At 54.2% G+C, this 24000-nt stretch overlaps 1 protein-coding gene across 6 annotated transcripts in view; it reads right to left on the bottom strand.

The window, feature by feature from the left end:
- Nucleotides 1–11819: 11819 nt before the first annotated feature.
- The window catches only part of RAB36 (RAB36, member RAS oncogene family), an 18595-nt gene continuing 6414 nt past the window's right edge, over nucleotides 11820–24000 (bottom strand). For 5 of the 6 annotated variants that reach the window (XM_032256616.1, XM_032256613.1, XM_032256611.1 and 2 more), the window contains 8 exons: nucleotides 22837–22902; nucleotides 22245–22346; nucleotides 19009–19073; nucleotides 17228–17279; nucleotides 16313–16394; nucleotides 16056–16146; nucleotides 14346–14465; nucleotides 11820–13884 (listed from right to left, as the gene is read on the bottom strand). In XM_032256616.1, the coding sequence (XP_032112507.1) occupies nucleotides 13820–13884; nucleotides 14346–14465; nucleotides 16056–16146; nucleotides 16313–16394; nucleotides 17228–17279; nucleotides 19009–19073; nucleotides 22245–22346; nucleotides 22837–22902 (643 nt within the window). In that variant the 3' untranslated portion in view covers nucleotides 11820–13819. The remainder of the gene's footprint in view (nucleotides 13885–14345; nucleotides 14466–16055; nucleotides 16147–16312; nucleotides 16395–17227; nucleotides 17280–19008; nucleotides 19074–22244; nucleotides 22347–22836; nucleotides 22903–24000) is intronic. The other variant, XM_032256612.1, reaches the window with a different exon arrangement.

The raw sequence follows: 24000 nt of genomic DNA, 5'->3' as shown, positions 1-24000 counted from the left end.
CTGACCTCAGGTGATCCGCCCACCTTGGCCTCCCAAAGTGCAGAAATTACAGGTGTGAGCCACCACACCCAGCTGTGGCCTCTTTTTTCTTTTTTTCCTTTTTTTTAATTTTTTTTTAAGATGGGGTTTCACCATGATGGCCAGGCTGGTCTTGAACTCCTGACCTCAGGTGATCCACCCACCTCAGCCTCCAAAAGTGCTAGGATTACAGGCATGAGCCACCACACCCGGCCGGCCTCTTCTTTAAAGTGGATATGATAAAGGCCAGGCACAGTGGCCCACACCTGTAATCCTGGTGCTTTGGGAGGCCGAGTCAGGAGGATCACTTGACCCCAGAGGTTCAAGACCAGCCTGGGCAACATAGCAAGACTCCATCTCTACAAAAAATTTAAAAATTAGCCTGGCATGGTAACACGTGCCTGTAATCCTACCTGCTCAGGAGGCTGGGGTGGGAGGATTGCACTGAGCCTAGGAATTTGAAGCTTCATTGAGCTAGGATCATGCCACTGCCCTCCAGCCGGGGTAACAGATCAAGACCCTGTCTCTAAATAAACTCTGAACTCTGAAGCTGTTTAGTTTAAGTTTGCATGCTCGCCGGGCGCGGTGGCTCACGCCTGTAATCCCAGCACTTTGGGAGGCTGAGGCGGGTGGATCACGAGGTCAAGAGATCGAGACCATCCTGGTCAACATGGTGAAACCCCGTCTCTACTAAAAATACAAAACATTAGCTGGGCATGGTGGCACGTGCCTGTAATCCCAGCTACTCAGGAGGCTGAGGCAGGAGAATTGCCTGAACCCAGGAGGCGGAGGTTGCAGTGAGCCGAGATCGCGCCATTGCACTCCAGCCTGGGTAACAAGAGCGAAACTCCGTCTCAAAAAAAAAAAAAAAAAAAAGTTTGCATGCTCTGCTCTCTTGGCATAGCAAATGGCTTTTTGTTGGGCACAAAGACACATCCAGATAGTGGCTTTCTCCCTTGTGGGACAGCCTCTTCTGGCCCCAAGGACACAGCTCTATCCTCAGGACTTCCCTGAAAGCAGCCTTATCTTGGGCCTCTGGGCCTTTCCTGCAGTTTTCCTATCATCCATCCCTCCCTAGGGAGGAGTGCATCGTGGCATGGGCATGAGATTCAGTCACACGTGACACTCTGTAATCTCCCACTCAGTGTCTGTCCAACTAGATCTAAACTCTGCAAGGTCACAAACCTGTTTGTCTTGTTCCCCTGTATCCCCCATGTAGTGAGCTCATGGTAAGTGCTCAGCCAGGACTGGCGGAATGAGGAACCGGATGTGTGCGTGGCCCGCAGGGCAGACAGGCCACCACGAGTAATGCATGTGTATGGGGGAGGAAATGATAAGGTATTCCCAGCCCAGCCATAGCAGAGATGTGTGTGCCCTGTGGGAGAAGGCACTGTCTTGGCAAAGGCTTGCCAGGGGAGGTGATGCCTGAGCTGGTCCTAAGCACAAGGACCAGGTGGACAGAGGACAAGGAGGCTTCAAAGTTGTGTTTGAGGATCAGCCAGGTTGGGAGATGAGGCCAATGTGGGCAGTAGGAAGTGGGGTCAGAGGTAAGGCAGGGCCTTGTAGTCCTGTACAAAATTTGGGGTTCATTCTAAATGCAAGGAAAAGCTGCTCAAAGGTTTTTTTTTGTTTGTTTTTGTTTTGTTTTGTTTTGTTTAATAAAGACGAGGTTTCACCATATTGGTGAGGCTGGTCTTGGACTCCTGACCTCAGGTGATCCGCCCACCTTGGCCTCCAAAGTGCTTGGATTACAGGTGTGAGCCACCATGCCCGGCCTGCTCAAAGGTTCTAAACCTGCACTGTCCGATAGAACTTTCCAGCACCATGGGCATGTTCTGTAATCTGTACTGCACAATACGACAGCCATGAGCTGCCCTATGTGATTACTGAGCATCTAAAACGGGGTTGGGGCAGCTGAATAACTGAATGTTTGGTTTTATTTTAGTGAGTTTCAATGGCCACAGTGGCAGCTGTATTAGACTGCACAGGGGCAGTGGGTTACCTGCTGCGGTCTATTGTGCGGAATTTGGGCAAGGGAGGTGGGAGCAGGGGTTGTGGTTGGGGACTGTGGCAATAGTTCATGAGGAGGGCAGAAGCAAGGTGGTTGGATTTCAGGACCATTCTGGAAGGAGAATTCATGGGGCTTGTAGATGGAGTGGGAGTAGGGAATAAGGGAGGGCCAGCTACGGGGCTGACTTTGGGATGCTGACTGCAACCAGCAAGCAGAGGAGCTTGCGTAGGGCCTCAGGTTTCCATAGCTCATCCACAAACAGGAGCCAGGCAGATGAGGGTGACCCTGTGGCACCAAGGAGCAATCAAGACCTCAGAGAGAAAGTGGAGTGTCGCCAGTGATTCTCTGGTGTTTCTAGCCACAGGGCTGAAGACTGTCTCCCTGCCTGCCTGAGGCTGGGGGGAGAAGGGACAAGGTCTGGACTAGGGGAGAAGTAGAGGCAGAGAGACTGAAAAGGGACTGGCCAGGGAGATGACAGGAACCCAGGAGTCTGAGCGAAGACACAGTGAAGAAGGCAGAGCCCCATGCTGCCAGCTGCCAGGCCCTCAGTGGGAAGGATGCTAGCTGGGTCTGGCGTCATGAGGCCAGCAGTGGAGAGGTGGGCCCTGGAGCTTGGCTGCAGATACTGGAGGCTGGATGAGCCCTGAGCGCTACCCCAGGAGCCTTCTGAGGGGTTCAGTGGGAGTAGGGGGCTTCACCGAATGCTCCATAGCTGTCTCTGAGCAGTGGGTGACATTATTTTCTTCATCATTATGCCCTTCTAAATTCTTTATAATAAAATGCCTATCCATGGCCCATGCCTGTAATCCCAGCACTTTGGGAGGCTGAGGCGGACGGATCGCTTGAGATCAGAAGTTTGAGACCAGACTGGCCAACTTGGTGAAACCCCGTCTCTACTAAAAATACAAAAACTAGCTGGCCGTGGTGACTCCAGAGGCTGACGCAGGAGAATTGCTTGGACCAGGAGGTGGGAGGTTGCAGTGAGTGGAGATTACTCCACTGCACTCCAGCCTGGATGACAGACTCTGTTTTAAGAAAACAAACAAAAAAAACCCTGCTATCTTTTGTAATTAAAAAAAGGAAAGATAGGCCGGGCGCGGTGGCTCACGCCTGTAATCCCAGCACTTTGGGAGGCCGAGGCGGGTGGATCACGAGGTCAAGAGATCGAGACCATCCTGGTCAACACGGTGAAACCCCGTCTCTACTAAAAATACAAAAAATCAGCTGGGCATGGTGGCACGTGCCTGTAATCCCAGCTACTCAGGAGGCTGAGGCAGGAGAATTGCCTGAACCCAGGAGGCGGAGGTTGCAGTGAGCCGAGATCGCGCCATTGCACTCCAGCCTCCTGAGTAGCTGGGAATCCCTGTAACCAAAAAAAAAAAAAAAAAAAAAAAAAGGAAAGATTTTTTTTACAACTTTATTGAGGTGTAATTGAAGTGTCATAAACTGCGAATAAGGAGTGCATGATGAGTTTTGACATCTGAGTATACTTTAAAGCCATTGCCACAATTAGATAACAAGCATTTCCATCATCCTCAATTCATGTTACGTTTTTAAATCTCAAAACTAAAATAGTACAGAGAAGTAGGGTTTTTGGTGATGTCCCCCAATTATCCTCGTTCTCTGGGTGTGGTTACATGATTCTATTATTTATTCATTTACTGATATATTTTTTGAGATGGGAGTCTCACTCTGTCACCCACGCTGGAGTGCATTGTTACAGTCCTAGCTCACTGTAGCCTCTAACTCCTGGGCTCAAGCGATCCTCCTCCCTTGGCTTCCTGAAGTGCTGGGATTACAGGCAAGAGCCACCGCGCCCAGCCAAGAAGTAATTTTAAAATCAAAACAAAGCACACATACACCTTCACACACCCTCAGCAGCAGCTGAGGCCACCCTTTCCCTTTACTGGAAGGACAGGCTGGGACCCAACAGCCCCCTCTGCTGGAGAGAATGCAGAACTTCTGATGCCTCAAAGCCCAGGGGATGGAAAGAATGCAAGTGTCACCCAACAGATAAGACGGTGGCTCACACCTGTAATCCCAGCACTTTGGAGGGCCGAGGCAGCTTGGATTATTTGAGGTCAAGAGTTCGAGACCAGCCTGACCAACATGGTGAAACCCTGTCTCTACAAAAAAATTAGCCTGATGTGGTGATGCATGAGTGTAGTCCCAGCTACTCAGGAGGCTGAGGCAGGAGAATCGCTTGAACCCAGGAGGCGGAGGTTGCAGTGAGCTGAGATTGTACCACTGCACTGCAGCCTGGGTGACAGTGAGACTCCATCTCAAAAAAAAAAGAAAAAAAGAAGAAAGAGAAGTTTGAGAGCAGTCTGGGCAACATAGTGAGACCCCATCTCTAAAAATAAAAATTAAAATTAAAAAATTACCTGGGCATTGTGGTATGTGTCTGTAGTCCCAGCTACTCTGGAGGCTGAGGTGGGAGGATTGATTGACCCTGGGAGAAAGTGTGACAGGTTAAAACTCCTTTGCCGATCAGTAGTGGAATTGTGCCTGTGAATAGCCACTGTACGCCAGCCTGGGCAGCATAGCCAGACCCCATCTCTGAGGAGGAAACACATATGCATATATATGAAATTCTGACCCTCAATGCGCCTAGGAGGTGAGTAAGTCTTGGGTGGAGCCCTTGTGAATGGATTAGTGGCTTTATAAAAGGATCCCTGAAGAGCTCTCTCAAATTCTTTTTGCTATGTGAGGAGACAGTGAAAATTCTGCAGTTTGTGACCTAGAAGCCCTCACCAGAACCCAACCATGCTGGTACCCTTACCTTGAACTTCCAGCCTCCAGGACTGTTGTGTATAAAACTTTTCTTTCTGGTGCCACAAAGAAAAATTAGTTATGGGACAAAGGATCTCTCAGCAAAGCGATTCTTTTTACATCTAGCAGAAAGGGTACCCCATTAACAATCTTGCCACAAGAGTACAACGAACAAAGGAAAGCAGACATATTTATTTCTTACACATTTGGGGTTGTCCTGACTGCTGTGTCTGATCTCCGTTGGCTGGAGCCAGACTTCACAATCTAAACTAAAACCTGGTTGGCTAATAACTTGAAATGTTTCTAAACAGGTAAAAGCAATGGACAGCAAAAAAAAAAAAAAAAAAAGGAAGTCCAAATAAGGACGGGGCATAGGCTGTGAGCACGTCCAGCACAGATATCTTAGTTAAAGTACAAGGACGCAGAATGGACAACATGCCTGCAAGGATGTCTAACAGCTACATAGGATGGGGCTTCTAGCAAAAAGCAAGAAGGCTTTTGAAGAAAGTGTTTAAAACAAACTATTATTTCTTTCTTTCCTTTTTTTTTTTTTTTTTGGAGACGGAGTCTTGCTCTGTGACCCAGGCTGGAGTGCAAGGGCATGATCTTGGCTCACTGCAACCTCCACCTCCCTGGTTCAAGCAACTCCCCTGCCTCAGCCTCCCAAGTAGCTGGGATTACAGGTGCATGCCACCACACCCAGCTAATTTTTTTGTATTTTTAGTAGAGATAGGGTTTCACCATGTTGGCCAGACTGGTCTTGAACTCCCGATGTCAGATGATCCGCCTGCCTTGGCCTCCCAAAGTGCTAGGATTACAGGCATGAGCCATTGTACCTGGCCACAAACTATTATGTCTAACATGAATTTTTCTTAGACACGAAAGAAAACTTTGCAGAGGAAGTTTTCTACTTCCCACAGGGACTGTGAGAAATACATTTCTGTTGTTTTAAGAACCATCTAGACGATAGCAGGCCACACTAAGACAATGTACTTATTTGAGTCTGTTTTTAGTTCTTTGGAGGATATACCTAGGGATGAAATTTTCAGGTCATGTCATATAGCAATTCGATGTTTCACTTTTTGGGGAACTGCACAGGTGCCTTTTTTTATTTTCGCTTATTTTTTTTTTAAGACAGGGTCTGGCTCAGTCACTCAGCTGGCATTGCAGTGGCACAATCTCAGCTCACTGCAGCCCCAAGCTCCTGGGCCCAAGTGATCCTTCCACTTCAGCCCCCCAAGTAGCTGGGACTACAGGTACACACCACCACGCCCAGCTAATTTTTTATTTTTTTTATTTTTTTATTTTTTAAGATGGGGTTTCACCATGATGGCCAGGCTGGTCTTGAACTCCTGACCTCAGGTGATCCACCCACCTCGGCCTCCCAAAGTGCTAGGATTACAGGCGTGAGCCACCGCGCCCAGCCAACCAGCTAATTTCTGTGTTTTTTTAGAGACGGAGTTTTGCCATGTTGCCCTGTTCTCAAACTCCTGAGCTCAAGCGATCTGCCCACCTCTGCCTCCCAAAGTGCTGGAATTACAGGTGTGTGCCACTGCACCTGGCTAATGTGCTTGTTTCTAGTTCACTGAAAGGCCCCATGTGGGTGAGTGCAGTGACTCTGCCCATGAGGGTCACACAGTCTTCAGGGGTCCCCTCCGCCCAGCCCTCACTGGTGCCCAGCCTGGAACTGAGGTCTCTCAGCATGATCTCTTTACACATCCCCAGCCATCACCCCAACAGGAGGCAGGGAAAGAGGCTCAGAGAGTGACCCCTCCACCAAGTCACATAGCAATAACTGGGGCCCAGACTTGAGCCCCACCTCCTGACTCACAGTCAGTGCTTTCAACCATTGTACCATCAGGCAAGACGTAGATGGCAGGGCTTCCTGCCCTCGGATCTGCCTGAGCCTGACTTAAAAGCCTGGGTGGGCTTTTATTCTTTCTTGCTCCTTTTCCGCCCTGTTTCCACCCCTGTTCCCACCCACTTGGGAGGCTGGAGACCAGAGCAGGGCTCCCTTCAAGCGGGATGTTGCCGTGTGACCACCATCCATGATCTATCATCCATCATCTGTCATCTGTCAGCCCTAGGGGGCTGGGGGCAAGATCAGAAAACTGGGTCATCAGTACAGCTGTCCTCTATCCCTCCCCCCAGCCAGAGTGGGGAGCAAAGATCTGAGGGCCATCTTTAGTCTGAGGGTCTGCGTGTGTGTGTGTCCGATGAGAAACGAGCCTTCGTGGGACCACTGTCACAGGATCCGAGTGACTGGGGCTGTGGGCCTTTCCTTCCTGGCCTGGGCCCGTCCTCAGGAACTCCACTGCCTTCCACAGAATCAATTATTGATGAAGCCCTGCAGCCAGGAGAATCCCAGCGGAGTCTCCTGGCCACCGTTGGTAGCCTTCAAAGGGGGTAAAAGGGCTGGGACAAGGTGAGCTTGTTCCCGAAGATAAGGCCAGTGAGTTGGTCCAGGCTGTGGCTTCCAGTGGGCAGAGGCCCAGAGCACCCTCTGGCCAGGGGTGCCAACCACCTGTAGGGGAAGAGGGAGCCCAGGCCCGGTTTGCCTCCCAGATCCCCCACCACATGTCCCAGAAGACAGCAGGCGAGCCTGCTGACAGCCGCCCAGGGACAGGGGGTCCCATGCCTGTTCCCTCACCTGCCTGAGGCCGAGGCTCAGACAGCGGCTGGTGGCCCTGAATACTGAGGGGGTGCCTGGACAAGGGGAGGAGGAAAGGTCTGTGCTGCCTGGAAGGAGCGTGTGACAGTCACACATCCCGGCTGCTCATCGGCTTCCTTCAGGGTAAAGCTGACATATGGGAGGTGACACTGGGAGGCCACAGCAGATGGTAGAGGAGGCTGGGAATGGCTGAGAGGGTGTCTCATCTCACACAGTGCCTGAAGTGGCAGGTGTCTGTGCGTGTGTGTGTGTGGTGGGGTGGAGGGGGGTGCCCAGGGTCTGCCCAGTCTCCAGGAGCTGCTTCTCCCTCAGAAGAGGAGGAGTGCCTCTCCGTGCTGCGAGTTTCTTCCTCTGAAAATCCCCGCATGCCTTCTCTCGTCCCTGCCCTAGGCTCCCTTTGTTCCTATGTCCCCTCTGTAGTCCCCCCACGCCTGGGATTCCCTGGCTGCCTGCCAGCATCCCCAGGGGCGCAGGGCTCCAAGAGCTGGAGGGAGCTGCCTCCCGGTCGAGCCCTGCCTGTGTGGCCCCAGGGCTTATGCCCCATGCCAAGCCTGGCACACCTGTGGAAATGGGGTGGGGTTGGCACCTGCCGTGTGGGCTGTGGGAGGAGTGAATGGGACAATGCAGAGGGTGGGCCAGAAAGGGGGCTCCAGGAAAGCTGAATGTATGAACGAGTAAGAATTAGTGCAGCCTGGGCAACACAGTAAGACCCTGTCTCCATGAAATTAAAAAAAAAAAAAAAAATTAGCTGGGCAAGCTGGCTCATGCCTGTAGTCCAAACTACTTAGAAGGCTGGGGTGGGAGGATTGCTTGACGACGGGAAGTTGAGGCTGCACTGAGTTATGATCATGCCATTGCACTCCAGACTGGACAACAGTGCAAGACTCCATCTCAAAAAAAAAAATTAGTAAATGAAGCTGGGTGCTGTAGTGCGTGCCTGCAGTCCCAGCTACTCAGGAGGCTGAGTCAGGAGGGTTGCTTGAGCCCAGGAGTTTGAGGCCAGCCTGGGCAACACAGCGAGACCCTGGCTCTAAAAACCAAAAAAAAATTTTTCAATAAAAAAAAAAGAGTTAATGAATGGGTCAATTTAACCGATCCTCTTCCACTTCAATATTAAGTTACCTAGATTGTAGGTGACCTCAGCTCTGCTGGGTTAAGATGTCCTGCATCCCTCCAGTGAGAGAGGTTTTTCTGGGAGTGGTTCCCATCCCACCCCCCAGGCTGAAATGTGAGTTGAATGGATCCTGGTGGCCCCCCCTCCACCCCAGAGGCCTGTGGCAGGGCTGGGAGGAGGGGGAGGCAGGCAGGCGCCCGGGGCACAGGGTCGAAGGATGTGAGAGCAAGTGCCCTGCTCCGGTCCCTGTGGAGCCTGTGTCACCACGGCTGCTGGGCTGGGAAGGATGGACTCATAGACTCACGTTGTGAGGGCACAGGGAGCGGCAGTGAAGGGGAAGGAAGGCTCAGCTGGGGGACCCTGAGGAGGGCTGAGCTTGGTTGGGGCCATGCGAGTAAACTCCAAAGGGTGGCAGTATGCTGGGGCCACCTTACTAAGGGACATTGAGCCCCAGGGGCGAGGGCACCTGGAGCAGAATCGTGCTGGGATCAGACTCCAAGTGGGATTGGGAGCAGAGGCAGGGGAGGGACCAGGAGTGTGGAAGAGGAGAAGGTGCTCAGGTGAGTCCCATCTTTTCAGCTGTCTGCACCTCGGTCTCCTCACCTGTTAGGCAGGGACAGAGTGGGGATTGTACTGAGCCTACAGCATTGGTGTGAGTAAATGAGCTTCCAGAGCGCCCCACTGCACATGGGGCTGGCACAGAGAGCGTGCTCGATAAATGGGGGCTCTTGCTACTTCCCCAGGAGGCTACTCCCCATCCACTCCTGGATGACTTCTGCTTTGGGGAACACTGGGTCAGAATTTCCACCAGAAGTGGGTTCGAGTGAATGGTGGGTAGTGGTGCCTGCTGGGGTCAGCAGTGACCTGGGCTCTGGCCTCTTCCTCTTGGGAGCCGAGGTGTAGAGTTCCAGTTGTTAGCAACATTGTGTGAGGCTGCACCATGAGACTAGCTATGCACTCATTCCGAGGCGTACTTAGTAGGCTGGTGCTGGGGATGCAGCAGTGAAGAAGGCAGACCACCAAGGCCACCAGGATGGAAAGGGAATTGTAAATCAGGATGCCTCAAAGGAGACCAGGATAGGGATCAAGGGCAGTCTGACCCAGCTGGAGAGGCCAAAGCAGGCTTCCCTGAGGAAGCACCTCTACGTTGAGTTCATTGGCGAAGGTCTGGGTAAGGAGCTGTTGCGTAGGGAGAAAGCCCTCGCCTTGCCTCAGGACAAAAGAGGAGCCGACATTGGCACAGAGCCCTTCATCTTCTCACTCTCCCTCTCAGTTCCCTATATTGCCTCCCCCTTATTTGTCCCCCAATGCATCAGACCTCCAGTACTTCACACCCTTATGAAGTCCCCTTCCACACTGACTCTGGGCTTCGGACATTTGGCCAAAATGCCCCATTACAGCAAGTGTGATGCAAACAGAGACTTGATAAGCACTTATACATTGGGGCTTGTTTCTGGAAACACTCCTTCTTAGAAACCAGCCACCATGCTGTGAGGAAGCCCAAGCTTGCCGTGTGGCAAGGCAAGCATTCAGGCTGAAGCTAGCACCAACTGCCTGGCATATGAGTGAGGCCATTGTGGACTCTGGGAAAATCATCCTAGTAGCTCAGCCACCAAGCAGGGAGCAGAATAATAACTGGTCAAATCATAGACTCATGAGAAATAATAAATACTTGCTGCTTTAAGCAATGAAGTTTTGGAGTGATTTATTACATAGTAGTAAATGGCGCAAATGTTTTCCTGCCCCAAGCCCAATTCTTTCCTGTGCCCAGAGCCTCTCTAGCTGGCATAAGTATCCTTCCCAAGACTTGTGCAGCTCTGCCCTGAAACTTTCAGTGACTGGCTCCTACCAAGCTCTTCCCAAGACCAGAACGTATCCTCAGGCCCCCAAACCGCCTTCACTGGCTGATGCCTTGTGAGGGTCTCTGGGCCAGACAGGACTTCTGGGTTTGCAACTGAGTGATGAGACACAATTGTCTCTGGCCTCCAAGGAGAGCCAAGCACAGGATTGTGCCCTAGGCAGGTCTAAGGTTCGTGTGGTGGCATCTTGGGTAAGAATGCAATTTGTCTGCTGGGAGTATGTCCTTGTTTGAGCAACCTTCTGGCCTCCCTGCCTTTTTTTTTTGAGATGGAGTTTCACTCTTATTGCCCAGGCTGGAGTGCAATGGTGCAATCTCGGCTCCCTGCAACTTCCGCCTCCCAGGTTCATGCAATTCTCCTGCCTCAGCCTCCCAAGTAGCTGGGATTACAGGCATGAGCCACCACGCCCAGCTAATTTTTTGTATTTTTAGTAGAGACGGGGTTTCTCCGTGTTGGTCAGGCTGGTCTTGAACTCCCGACCTCAGGTGATCTGCCCACCTCGGCCTCCCAAAGTGCTGGGATTACAGGTGTGTGCTACCATGTCCGGCCCTCCCTGCCTTCATTACACATCTACCGAGCACCTACTGTGGGGCCTTCCTCCCGGCAGTGCTAGGGAAGACAGCAGAGGTGATGAGGCCACTGTCCAGGTCCTTGGGGTTCCACAGATGGGTGTGGGGGAAAACCCAAATGTGACCAGGCACACTCAAGGTATCAGAGCTGCGAGAGCTGTGGGGGGTTCACAAAGGCCTCTGGGTTTAGGGGTGTCCCAGCTGTTGGGCACAGAAGAGGGGCCTGGCACCTGCAAAGACTACATCGTGACCAGGGACACAACTGGAGCACAGAGGCATGTGGGGGTGGGGTGGGCTGGGAGGTGAGGAGCCTTGAATGCTGGAGTGGGAGCACCCTGGGACCTCACCCTGGGTAGCCAGGAAGTGACAGGAGAGGACCTGCTTTGGGTAAGTGTCTCCAGCAGAAGAGGCAGATGAATGGAAGGATGCACAGACGGACAGACAGCAGGGAAGGGTCCAGGGAAACAGGGAAGAGAAAAAGGTGTTTCGGCAGCACAGCACGTGGATGCGGTCACTGTGGTCACTTGCTGTGCCTTGGCTGCTTGCCAGGGCCACAGGACCAGACCAATAGAAAGTGCCTCTGCCAGGAAACTTACTGCCCAATGCAGGGAATGAAGGCAATGTCTTCATGAAATCATCAAAGCAATTCTGACCGAGAAGATGTTGCATCAGCTTGTGGTGGGGGGACAACTGAGTCCCCTTCATTTCCCTGGTGACCTTAGTCTCTCCTATCCTCCCAGGCCAAATATCACAGCTGGAGAGGCCATGACTGTCAGTCAGGGTGTGTGGGAATCAGTTGGCACACTGCAGGAGGTAACATGAGAGTGATTTAATCCAGGGCCATTTACAGAGGTGGGGGTGTACATGAGGCAGTGCGGCTCTAGCTCAGAAGCTGGTAACAGCTGGACGCCACACCCACCCACCCCCTAAACACATCCTGGAGGCCTGAAGGGGCAGGGAAGGGAGCTGTGGAGAACGACAGTCCACCGTGCCCAGGTTCTCCTGTCCTGTGAAGCCTATCCCCAGTGAACCTGGTCTTCCTAATGCACCCCAGTGCCGCCTGCCCTGATCACAGGCTGCGCTTCGTAGACCACAGTCCAGAGAAGAGCCTTCCGGAGTATGCAAAGCTGTAACTGCAAGAATGGAAAAGCTGGACACAAGCCGATGGTCCTTGGAGGGGAAGGGTCCATCCCCATGAAGGGAAACTGGGTGCTGCTACAGGAAGGAGGCTCCTCGTGTCCCAACGGGGAGAGGGCTAAGCACCAGTTCCGGAAGGCAGGCTGCCAGGCAGTGTGTACAGGTCACTCTGGCAAAAACGACAAATCAAGCCATCAACACTGGCTGTGTCCTCCCAACTGTTAGCAGAGCTCACTTCAGGGGTGCAGCCAACTTCAGGGGGGAGGGCTTCCACCTTGTATTTTACATGCTTTGTACTGTCTTTGTTCACACTAAACATACAACCCCTTTGGAAGTCATTTATATAAAGAAGTGCAAAAAATATGTTGAAGGGGGAACGAGCAGAAAAAGATGCCAGTGTTCTTCCCTAAGTGGCATTTGGCAATCGCTGAGTTGAACATTTATGGGAAGCTGCGGTGTGGCAGGCCCTAGGAGAACCTGATCAGAAGGCTGCCTGCAAGGTGCTTACCATCTACGAGAAGCAACAGCACGAGGTGGGATGAGTGGGCACAGCCAGGTGACGGGAGCGTGGGCGGTGGGGCTGGTTCATAGCCATGAGGAGACCCCGTGGACAAGCCTACTGGGCAGAGAGGCTGGGGAAGATTGGGTGTTTCTGCCCGCTCTGCGTGTGCAGGACGAGGTGGTGTTAGAGACAGAAACATGCTCGACTTGGCAAGGCCTCTGAAGGCCTCCAACGACGCATGGCCACCATTACAAAGGTCCTAAGAGACATGCAGGCCAATGAGAGAGGGATGGAGAGGCAGCAGTGGGCACAAGCCCAGCATGAGTGCCGGAGGAGGGCAGTGCCACGCTCAGGGGCTGCAGAGTGAGCTACCCTGGGGCAGCTGTGCAGCCTTCCTCCAGTAGCACACAGGTAAATGCATTGTCCAGGTGGGCCAGAAAGGCCTGGGTGGCTTGTTCTGCACATCCTGGCCCATTGACCAGGAGGGCGGGACCTAGGGATCTCAGAGATGACACTTCCGCCACAACAGGTCTAAGAGACTTTTTGTCCATTGTCCTCCAGAGGCACTGGTCTGCCCAGAAATCTTCATCATCCGGGGCAGAAGGACAGTGAGGCCTGAAGCTCTAAGACCCAGAACCATAAATCCTGCTGACAACAGGAAACTCTCAGATGGGATGGCAGGTGGCCTCTCCCTCAGGTGCTGAGTTTGACAAATCCAGGTTGCCTGGAACACTGATGAGAAGGGCCCTGAGGACACATCTGAGATCACTGGGAAAGAGTGCCAGGCTTGACTGCTGATCTGGGCCATGGCTGAAGGGTATAGACTGGGGCAGGAGTTTGCAGTTCTGAGGTCTCTTGAGGCCAAAGGTGACTGTCTGATGATCCCGGAAGTGGACTAGCCTTTCGGGGATCACCACGGTGCCTGCACTGGCCTGGTGGTGTGGGGCTCCCAGGCAGCCAGTAGGGCCTTTTCTAGCTCCCTACCTGCAAAAGAGAAGAGACTGTGCCCTGGGGCTGAGCGAGGTGGGTGGGTGCAGGGACTGGAACCCAGGCCTACAGTTTGAGGGCAGGCATGCCACAGAGCTCGAGCTCCAGTCTCTGCTCCACAGTCACGAAGTTCCCATCCATGTGCGTGCAGGGAGCGGAGGCCTTGACGCAGGCCCCAGCTAGCAGCAGCCCAGGCCAGAAGGTCTCTTGCTCTCCTGGGTCTCAGGTGGACTCCCTTCCATTCCTGCAAGGAGGGGAGAAGTAATTTAGCATCAACCAAGAATCCTGTAGCTGACACTGGGCAGGGGATGCCAGCCCTGACAGTCAGAGCTGTGAGCGGAAGCTCCTGGCCTGTTGTTCAATCCCTGAATAACTTGGCCTAGGACAAGACACTGAGGGGCATTCCAGGCACTGGGACAGGGTGGGCAAAGGTGCACACTGGGAGAGCCGGGGCCAGGACACATCTGCAGAGCCTGGGATGCCCAGCCTGGTCCATGAGGTCCGTGGGTCAGGAGAACAGGGAGGGCAAAGGAGGGTGTCTGACCTGGCAGGTGTGATCCGGGAGGCCACAGGCCTGAGGCTGCAGTGACACCCCGGGCCACAAGTTTAGGAAATGGCAGGGTCTCGGGTGACAGGACGACAGTGCCTGTGGATTCTAGGCCTCCAGCCTGCTCCCCAGCCCAACCCAGCCACACCTATACGCACGGATTAGGTCTCCGTCGCCGACCTGGAGCCGGGCACTGCTCCGCCTCTCCAGGTCCTGCAGCACGGACTGCTCGAATGCCAGGGCGGCTACGCGGCTGAAGAAGGCCTTCACGTTCTCACCTGTGGGCCCACAAGACAGCTGGGACTCATCAGTGTTTCTTCTGGCCCCGCAAGGCATCTGGGTATGAAAGCCAGGCCAGCCCACCCTCAGGCTGGCACATGGCCCTTTCTAGAGCAACCTGACAATAACAGTGACCACAGGAGGGCACAGCCCCACCCACTCACAAGGGCAGCATAGTGCCAGGGGCAGGGTCCATTGGCCTGGCCTCCCACCTGGCTCCAGCCTCCCCACTCCCACCTGGCTCCTGCCACCCCACTCCCACCCGCTGCCTGCTTGGGCCCCTCCCTCAAACTTCTGAGCCTTTGCTTCCCAGCATCTCCTCTTCCAATCAGTCGCTACTTTGGCCCAGGTGTTGGGACACGTGGGGCTCAGGACAGATGTGTGCCTGCCCTTCTGTCACTTTCCATACCTGTCCAGTGGGGCTGTGAGGACTGATTTGCTGTCAGCCCCCCACATGGAGCCTTTATGCATCCTCTTCCAGGTAGAGGTGGCTGCCCATTAGGGAGCAGGCTGGTTTCCAGCCCCGTAACACGCACACTGCCCTTGTGCAGCTAGCAACCTGCACAACTGCACAGGGCAGTCCTGCTTGGCCCACACTGAGGTGTCGGTGAACTCACTGTCGCTCTCATAAAGGAGGGAGGGTTCTCACAGAGCAGCTCTCACTGTTGGAAGGAGCAGTGGAGGGCACTGTGGCGCAAACCTCAGCGCTCACCCAGTCTTCAACTAGGTATCTGTGGTCTCCTCTTACACAGGGCAAGGACTACTGGGCCCAATTCCTAAGTCCCCAGAGCCTTGTGGGCCTACTGTGTGCCAGGCCGTGTGCATGGCTTCATTTCATCCTCCAACAACCTGTGTTTTCCATCTATTCTTTGTGTCTTCGGATTTTCTGATTTCCTCAGTAAATACACAGGGCTTTTGTAATTTAAGACTTTTTTTTTTTTTCCACAAAAAAAAGGAGATGGGAGGCATCACCTGCTTCCCAGATGGGAGATGGAGGCTCAAAGACGCTAGGCATCTGGCTTGGGGCTGGGAGCCCAGTATGGCCAGGGGTAGACCTGGTGGGGAGTGGGTTCAGTGAGAGCTGGGGTCTGCGAGCCACAGTGATACTGGGAAGGGGTGGGAGCCCCTGTCACTGGGCCCTTCTTTATGCCAGGTGATATCACAGGCATGGCATCTCAGGGCCGGGGGCAGGACAGTGCAATGGTTACAGGTGAGGGTGCATTTGGATCCTGGCCCTGCCACGCAATGGCCCTGGAAGTGACTTCACAGGGAGGAAATGGAACCTGCCTCATGAGTGGTCATGGGCTTGCCTTGAAGAACAGGCCAGCACGGCATGACACAGGGTTGGGGTCGCCATTCCCCCATTGGTGGTGCAGGCCTCCCAGCCTCCTTCTAGAGATGAGGCAGCTCCTCATAGGCAGCGTAAGGTGCTGCCAGGCTCCAGCACAGCTGGGCTGCGATGCCAGTGTGTGCCAGGGCCACAGAAGGAACAGACGGCTGCAGAGGGAAAAGCTGAATGGCAGGCCCTGCGAGACTGGCCCCAGAGCAGGTCTCTGCCCCACCATGGTGACAGCCCTGGCCCCACTCACCGGTCTTGGCTGACACTGACCAGTACTCGGCCTGCATCTCCTTGGCCAGGTGCACAGCCTCAGCTTCGGCCTGCTGGCACGTGGCCCCTGACTGGGAGAAATAGCCCTTGTTGACCCAGCATCCCGGGCTCGCCTGCAGGCAGGCCCTGGGGGATAGGCAGCTGCCTGCTTCCCACTGTGCCGCCTCCCTCCCTCCCCACGGCTCCTCCAATGAGGGCTGAAAGGGGAGGTATTTTCCCGAGGGCCACTCTGCTCACCAGAAGGTCCTTCTTGGTTCCCACGAGAAAGACGAAGCAAGAGCCTGCCTCATTCTCCCTCAGGGCATCTTCCAGCCACTGCCTGGAGTGCAAGGGAGAGAGGCTGAGAGACTCACCCATCCTCCCACCCACACAGGGGGCTAGGGCACACTTGGGACCGCCCCAGGGCTGGGGTGCTGGGCTGGGAGGGGCAAGGAGGGCGTCCTGGCCCACACTGGCTAAGCAGGATGCTGCACCTCCAGCCGGAAGGGCCTTGCTGGACCGGAAGTGGTGAGAGTTCTAGAGCACTGGCGGTGAAGACCCTCCTGGCCCTGCCTCTGGCCTCTCCCGGTGAGACCTTGGGTGAGCCCTGCATGTTTATCAACTAGAACCATCACTCCCTCCCTCGAGGGGTTTGGAAGATGCTGGCTGTGAATGCCCCAGACCAAGGTAAGGCGAGAGGGCTTTGCTCCCGATTCCCAGCAGAAGTAGGATGGCCTCCTGAATGGGTCACGTTGCCAATTCTCTCTTCTTAAGACTGCAAGTGCCAAATTCATGTCCCCTCAAAGACTGGCTATACAATTTTCAGGGTCAGAGTGAAGTGAACACGTGGGGCCCCTCTTTCAAAAAGTATGAGGACTTGCAAGATGGTAACAGCAGAGTATTACAGCAGGCTGGGGCCGCGCTGAGCACGTGCCTGGGGGCGGCTGTGCTGGGCTCGCACTCATGAGCTGGCTCCTCCAGAAGAAATGGAGGCAAATCTCGAGGGATAAAGGCAGCTGGACAGTAAGGGGCCCATGAGCAGCTGGTTCTGACAAGGGACACAGTCACTCACACCCACCCTGGGGTTGGGGCCTGCTGGCTGGGGTTTGGGAGCACTTCCAGGCAGCTTCCTGAGCCCAGGGAGACTGCAGGGGCCAGAGAGCCCAGACTTGCCTTGTGTGCTCCAGGGTCTGCACGTCAGTGAGGTCAAAGGCCGTGATGATCACTGGACACCCGGAAAAAGCCAACAGCCAATCAGTGCCAGGCGAGGCGAGCAAGGGGGCTCCCCAGGAAGTGCCCGAGGAACTGCCAGGGCAGCCCCGCCAGGCACTCAGCACCAGAGCCTCCTACAATGAAGGCTGAGGAGGAGGCACCCCATGGCTGTCTCCCACAGGGACCCTCCAGCCTGCACCCGGCAGCCCAGCCTCAGGGTGAGATACAGGGAGGCAGGGCGAGGTGGGCGTGACCCGAGCGCATGGGCTTTGCTGTGAGGATTAAACAAGAGCAGCTGTTTTAAAAAGCTGTGTCCAGGGCCAGACGCAGGGCCAATTTTCCACCAAAGGCAGCTACGGCAGTCAGGGTTAGCAACAACTCACTTTAGGGAAACAATTCCGGGGAGCCAGGTGGGCAGAAACCGGGAGATGCAGCCCCCGCCCTCAGCTCCTCTCATCACTGGCCGCACCCTGGCCCTGTTGGGGTCCTGCGGAGAGCCCCATGTGGAGGACATTCCAGGCAAATGCTCTCTACTGCCCCCCAGGGGTGTGACCAGGGCTGGACAGGGGCTTCCTTTGCACCTTGGCTGAAGGCTAGAGACCCGTGCCCCTCCCAAGGCAGATGGGAAGAGAAAGGAAGGGAGAAACTGAGGAAAGGGATGGCGGCAGCCAGGCTGCTGTGTGCAGAGTTGGGCCAGGTGCCTCAGACCTCTTATCCCCAGGGGAGAAGCATCCCCTCAATAAGAGAGGCCTGAAGAGGTGAAGGGTGCAGGAGGCCATGCAGCCAGGGCAGAGCTGGGGCCTTAACCCACGGCTGATGGCTGCATGGTTTCTTTCCTATTTTTGCTTCTTTTAAGTCTTTTTATTTTTTTGAGGCATAGTTGCACTCTGTAGCCCAGGCTGGAGTGCTGTGGCACTATCTTGGCTCACTGCAACCTCCGCCTCCCGGGTTCGAGCGCTTCTCCTGCCTCAGCCTCCAGATTAGCTGCAACTGCAGGCATGTGCCACCACGCCCAGCTAATTTTTTCTATTTTGTAGTAGAGACAGGGTTTCACCGTATTAGCCAGGATGGTCTTGAATTCCTGACCTCGTGATCTGCCCGCCTTGGCCTCCCAAAGTGCTGGGATTACAGGCCAGCCATAAAGTGCCTTATAATTTGAATCTGGTTTTGGATACTTTTGAGGTTCTCTCACATCTCCCACTGAAATTCATTTCTGTCTTCTTCCTGGAAGGTGGGGTAGGAACTTACACTGCTGTCCCCTCCTGACCGTGAGCCCTGCCCAGCACCACTGGGCTGCTGGTGGCCATAGAAGTGATGGACACCCAGCCCTGCTGGCCCCCACCTGGGACCTGCCAGTTCTCCCGTGGTCCCCCTGTCACTCCTCCTCCCTAGCCCAGCCCCCTCTGCTAAGATAGGGCAAGCTTCCTCCCACCTCCCCCTGGTGTCCAATGCTGTCCTCTTCCCCGGGCCTCTGGAAAAGCACTTTCATCTCTGAGCATCTTTATGCTTAAAGCCAGCACCCACTACCACAGGGTCCTTAAAGGGTGTGATCACCAAAGCCAACCAGGGCCTGTGCATGAAGGCAGCTTCCCTGTTCCCAAGCTGTGGTCTGGGTGTTTTCTCAGTGGGTCTTGGAGGACAAAAAACTGGCACCTGTGCGGAGAACCTGGGATTCCCACTGTGGAGCCTGGCGGAACCCCCCGCTACTCGTGGTTGAGGGCCTGATGTGTCATGTCGCTCACCCTGGGCGCCCCGGTAGTAGGCAGATGCGATGCACTTGAACTTCTCCTGCCCAGCTGTGTCCCAGCTGTGAGGTGGGTGAGAAAGGAAGGGAAACAGTGTCAGGTTACACAATCACAGTGTCTAAAGCTAACAGGCTGTGGGACCATGGGTGGGAGACCCTGAGGGCCTGTGCCAGCTGCATGGGCTTCAGGAAGTGCCTGTGGTGAGCCAGCTGTCCCTACCCCCAGCTCCTTACGACCCCTTCCTAGGGTGCACCCGGTGGACTTCTCCTGTCCCTAGTGGAGGGGGTGTGGCATTAGTTGTTCTGCTGCCCAGATGGTTGGAGTGTGTAGCTCACCCCATTCTGACTGAGACATTAAGAAGAAACATGTGGTCCAAGACATGACTCGCTCTGAAGATGTCGCAGTCCACTTGTAGAGGCTCTGTGAATGGCACTGGGGCTCCAGGCTGGGCCTCAGCAGTGGCTCTGCCACTTGCTTGGGTGATGGGTATGACTGGGGCATTGCTTCACCTTCTACACTGCAGGTCCCAAAATAGGGGTTGGGGATACCTAACAGGGGTGGCAACAGGTGGGTCTGAGCAGTTAGCTCCAGATCTCTGGAGTACAGTAGTGAGAATAATTTAGAAGCTAAGCCCTGGCTGCATGGAAAAGAGTACAGAAATCGATTAATGATGTCTGCCATGGGCACTGTCTAGAAGAGGGGAAAGAGCACCTACTGAGTTCACTAAGATCTACCCGCCCCGGTTTAGAACAAGGCAGGCAGTCAATATGCAGGGCTGAGTCTGAAAATCCTTCCTCAATCCATCGCTTTTAAGGTCAACAGATCAAAATTGAACTTTTCACAGTAAACTGCAAGTAGACAAGTCACAAACAAGACATTGATGGTCTGAATTTTTTTCTTTTCTTTTTTTGTTTTGTTTTGAGAAAGAGTCTCACTTTGTTGCCAGGTGCCAGGCTGGAGTGCAGTGGCACAATCTCGGCTCACTGCAACCTCCGCCTCCCGGGTTCAAGCAATTCTCCTGCCTCAGTCTTCCGAGTAGCTAAGACTACAGGTGCACGCCACCACACCCAGCTAATTTTTGTATTTTTAGTAGAGATGGGGTTTCACCATGTTGGCCAGGATGGTCCAATCTCTTGACCTTGTGATCCGCCTGCCTCTGCCTCCCAGAGTGCTGGGATTACAGGCTTGAGCCACTGCACCCGGCCTGAATTTTTTTCAAATCATCCAGCATGAGGCATGACACAGAAGGTTTGGGCTTCATTTTTTTTTTTTTTTTTTTTTTCATTTTTTAAGACAGAGTTTTACCATGTTGGTCAGGCTGGTCTTGAACTCCCGACCTCAGGTGATCCACCTGCCTTGGCCTCCAAAGTGCTTGGATTACAGGTGTGGGCCACTGCGCCCAGCCCTTGGGCTTCATTCTTTCATCAATTCATTCATACGTTCTGGCCTCCAAAGTACTTGGATTACAGGTGTGGGCCACTGAGCCCAGCCCTTGGGCTTCATTCTTTCATCAATTCATTCATACGTTCTTTCTTTTTTTTTTTTTTTTTTTTGAGACAGCGTTTCGCTCTTCTTACCCAGGCTGGAGTGCAATGGCATGATCTCGGCTCACCGCAACCTCCGCCTCCTGGGTTCAGGCAATTCTCCTGCCTCAGCCTCCTGAGTAGCTGGGATTACAGGCACGCGCCACCATGCCCAGCTAATTTTTTGTATTTTTAGTAGAGACGGAGTTTCACCATGTTGACCAGGATGGTCTCGATCTCTTGACCTTGTGATCCACCCGCCTCGGCCTCCCAAAGTGCTGGGATTACAGGCGTGAGCCACCGCGCCCGGCTCATACATTCTTTCATTTCTGAGGAAGACTCTGGGGGAAGAGCTGGTGGTGGCGGCCTGGAGATGAGCCCGTGGGGAGGCTGGCAAAGGCCTCACTGTAAGACAGTGAGAGGCTGAGCCAGGACAGTGCCCCTGTTTTGTCCAGGCCCTCTAATGAGATATGGCCTGTGGTCACACGGGGTGAGCCCAGCCCCCAGCCACTGTTTCCCAGCTCCACCTGGGCTGCCACCACCAGCCCTTTGCTGCTCTCAGTCTCTGGGCCCCTCGGTCCTGCAGCCCTGCATTCTCCTAGCCTGCTTTGCTCTGCACTGACCCGTACTTTCCCTTGGGCAAGATTTGCTATCCTCTGTCTCCAGACTCCCAGGGCCTGGCAAAGAAGACAAGCAGAAGTGGCTGGGTGCGGTGGCTCACACCTGTCATCCCAGAACTTTGGGAGGCTGAGGCGGATGGATCACTTGAGGTCAGGAGTTCAAGACCAGCCTGGCCAACATAGTGAAACCCAATCTCTACTAAAAATACAAAAATTAGCTGAGGATGGTGGCATGTGACTGTAGTCCCAGCTACTTGGGAGGCTGAGGTAGGAGAATTGCTTGAACCCGGGAGGCAGAGGTTGTAGTGAGCTGAGATCGTGCCACTGCACTCCAGCCTGGTGACAGAGCGAGACTCCGTCACAAAAATAAATAAATAAATAAACAAATAAATAAATAAATAAGCTGGACATGGTGGCACACACCTATAGTCCTACTTGGGAGGCTGAGGCAGGAGAATCACTTGAACCTGGGAAGCAGAGGTCGCAGTGAGTCAAGATTGCACCACTGCACTCCAGCCTGGGCAACAGAGCAAGACTCCGTCTCAAAAAAAAAAAAAAAAGATAGAAAAAAGATAGAAATGTAAGGAAAGAGAGGCAGAGGAGAGGGAGTGAAGGCAGCAGTGTGAGGAGGAAGACGAGTGCCTCAGACCTGAGGAAGGAAGTGGGTACTGCCGACTCCATCCCCGCCCTCCTTGCCCAAGCCTGGCACACAGGGACTGATTTGGCCCCATTTTACAGGTGGAAACAGAGGCTCAGAGCTCAGACGCGACCTTCTGGAGGCCCCCCTGCTGGCCTGGTGAGTGAGATCATAGGAGGCCCAGGTCAGGAAGGGACCGGAGCCAGGGCCTCGGGAAGAAGAGCGGGGTAGGGAGCAGGGAGGTCAGGGGCAGGTGGGCAGGTCAGAGCCAATGATGAGACAACTTTGGGACTGAGGGAGTGTCTGGGGGCTCTGGGAGATGGGAAGCTGAGTGTCACACAACACCCCCAGGCCCTGCTTGTCTAGACCAGCCCTCGCTGATATGGGCACAGTGAAGGAGCTCCCAAATCCTTTCTCAGGTGCCCCTAGGAAGCCTCCCGTGAAGCGACTTACATCTGGAGGCTGTAGGGAATCCCAGCGATCTCAAAGCGCTCAATTTCAAAGTCCACCCCAATGGTTGCCTTGTAATCTCGGTCAAAAACATTCTTGCAAAACCTGTGGGAGACAAAGAAGTTGTTACAGGGGTGTACTCACAGAAATGTGCCTGGAAGCTTCCCTTGTGACAGTGAAAGTCTTTAGGCAAATAAGGTCCACTTCCCATCAGGAAGTGATGGTCCACGCAGGCCACAGGAGGACAGGGCAGCCTGCGAGGACAGTATGGGAAATGGAGGCTGCAGGAGCCCAGAAGGCAAGCTGCAAGTTAGAAATTGAGCGAAACTGGGAAGCCATTTGCAGGGAGGGCAGTGGAGGGGAGAGCCTGTGGCCCCAGGGGGACAGTCTGATGAGCACTAGGCTCCTGGGATGCCATGCTGTCTGCCCAGCCCTGCCATTTCCCCACTTTCTTGCACCACTTCTCATCTGGCTCCCAGCAGTTCCTGGAAGCCACACGATTTCCGCTATGTTGATATTATCTGGGCCACCCAGGCAAAGGTGTGACAACCTGGTGCTGGGGGAGGTGGCCGAAGGGACAAGGGAAGCCTTGTACCTGTGGATGAGGCTGGTCTTCCCCACGTAGAGATCGCCAACCACCACCACCTTGGAGAGTTTGAGCCTGTGGGAAATATGGCCGTGTTGCCATCGGGCATGGCTTCCAGGGTGTCTTCAGACACTCACAGCCGCTTCCTCCCCTGAGCTCTCTGCTGGGAGATACCCCTCACTCCTGGCCACGGGATGGGCCACCTTGCTGAGACACTGTGGTCCTCCTCCCCAGTCCCCAGAGGGGAGGTGGGAGAGGCTGGGGACTCTGCTGCCTCTAGAGCTGCAGCCCTCACCATATTTGGCCAAAGTCCCCATCCTGAGAATTAGGACTAGGCATGACAAGAGGCTGAGTCACAGGTGGAGGGGGCAGCGGTAAGAGCCCAGGGTGTGGCTGTGGTAACCGACCAACAGCTGCGGGCATGTCTTTGCTGCTGGTGCAGACCCAGGGTCCACGTGCAGGGAGACCCCGGCACTAGGGAAGGGCAGCCCCCTCACGCTCCTTTGTACCCCCTGGGGCTTTGTGCCTGTGTGGGCTCTGGCTCCTTGCAAGTGGTCATTCCCTGACCATGACACCACTGTGCCCTGCTCACTTAGAGGTATCTGTAAGGGTCAGACAGGCCAAGGGGCACACTCTGAACAGCTTGGGCTCTATACATCTGGGCTATGTCTTCAGGCGAACCGGCTCTGAGGTTCTTGGGCTCTCTGGGGGTCACTGCTCCCCGAGAGCAGCCACCACCCTCCCCCTCTGTGTGTGTCCTACACTCTGTATAGAGGCACTTCTGGGACTGTTTATTATTTTTTTAGAGACAGAGTCTTGCTGTGTTGTCCAGGCTGGTCTCAAACTCCTGGGCTGTAATGATCCTCCCACCTCAGCCTCCTGAGTAACTGGGACTACAGGTGCCATTGTGCCCAGTTTCCCGGGACCATTGACAACACTTTAAGAGTTTTTGCAGCTCGTCCCAAAGGAGCCAAACCGTCACAGCAACCAACCTGGATAAATATCTGACAGGCCTTTCCTCTGCCTGGACAGCAAGAGGGTACTGCTGTGTCACCTTACTAGGTCTGCGAGAGCAGGGACTGTGTCTACCCCGCTCCCAGAGGGCCCTCTCGTTCTGATTCCATTTCCCCCATGAATGAGTAAAGATTATACATATATATATATATATATATA

This window comes from Sapajus apella, unplaced genomic scaffold, assembly GCF_009761245.1.
Source record: "Sapajus apella isolate SASKATOON/1434 unplaced genomic scaffold, GSC_monkey_1.0 scaffold95, whole genome shotgun sequence".
Classification (NCBI taxonomy): domain Eukaryota; kingdom Metazoa; phylum Chordata; class Mammalia; order Primates; family Cebidae; genus Sapajus; species Sapajus apella.
The sequence above is the reverse complement of the archived record's forward strand: the minus strand, read 5'-3'. Positions and strand labels throughout refer to the sequence as shown.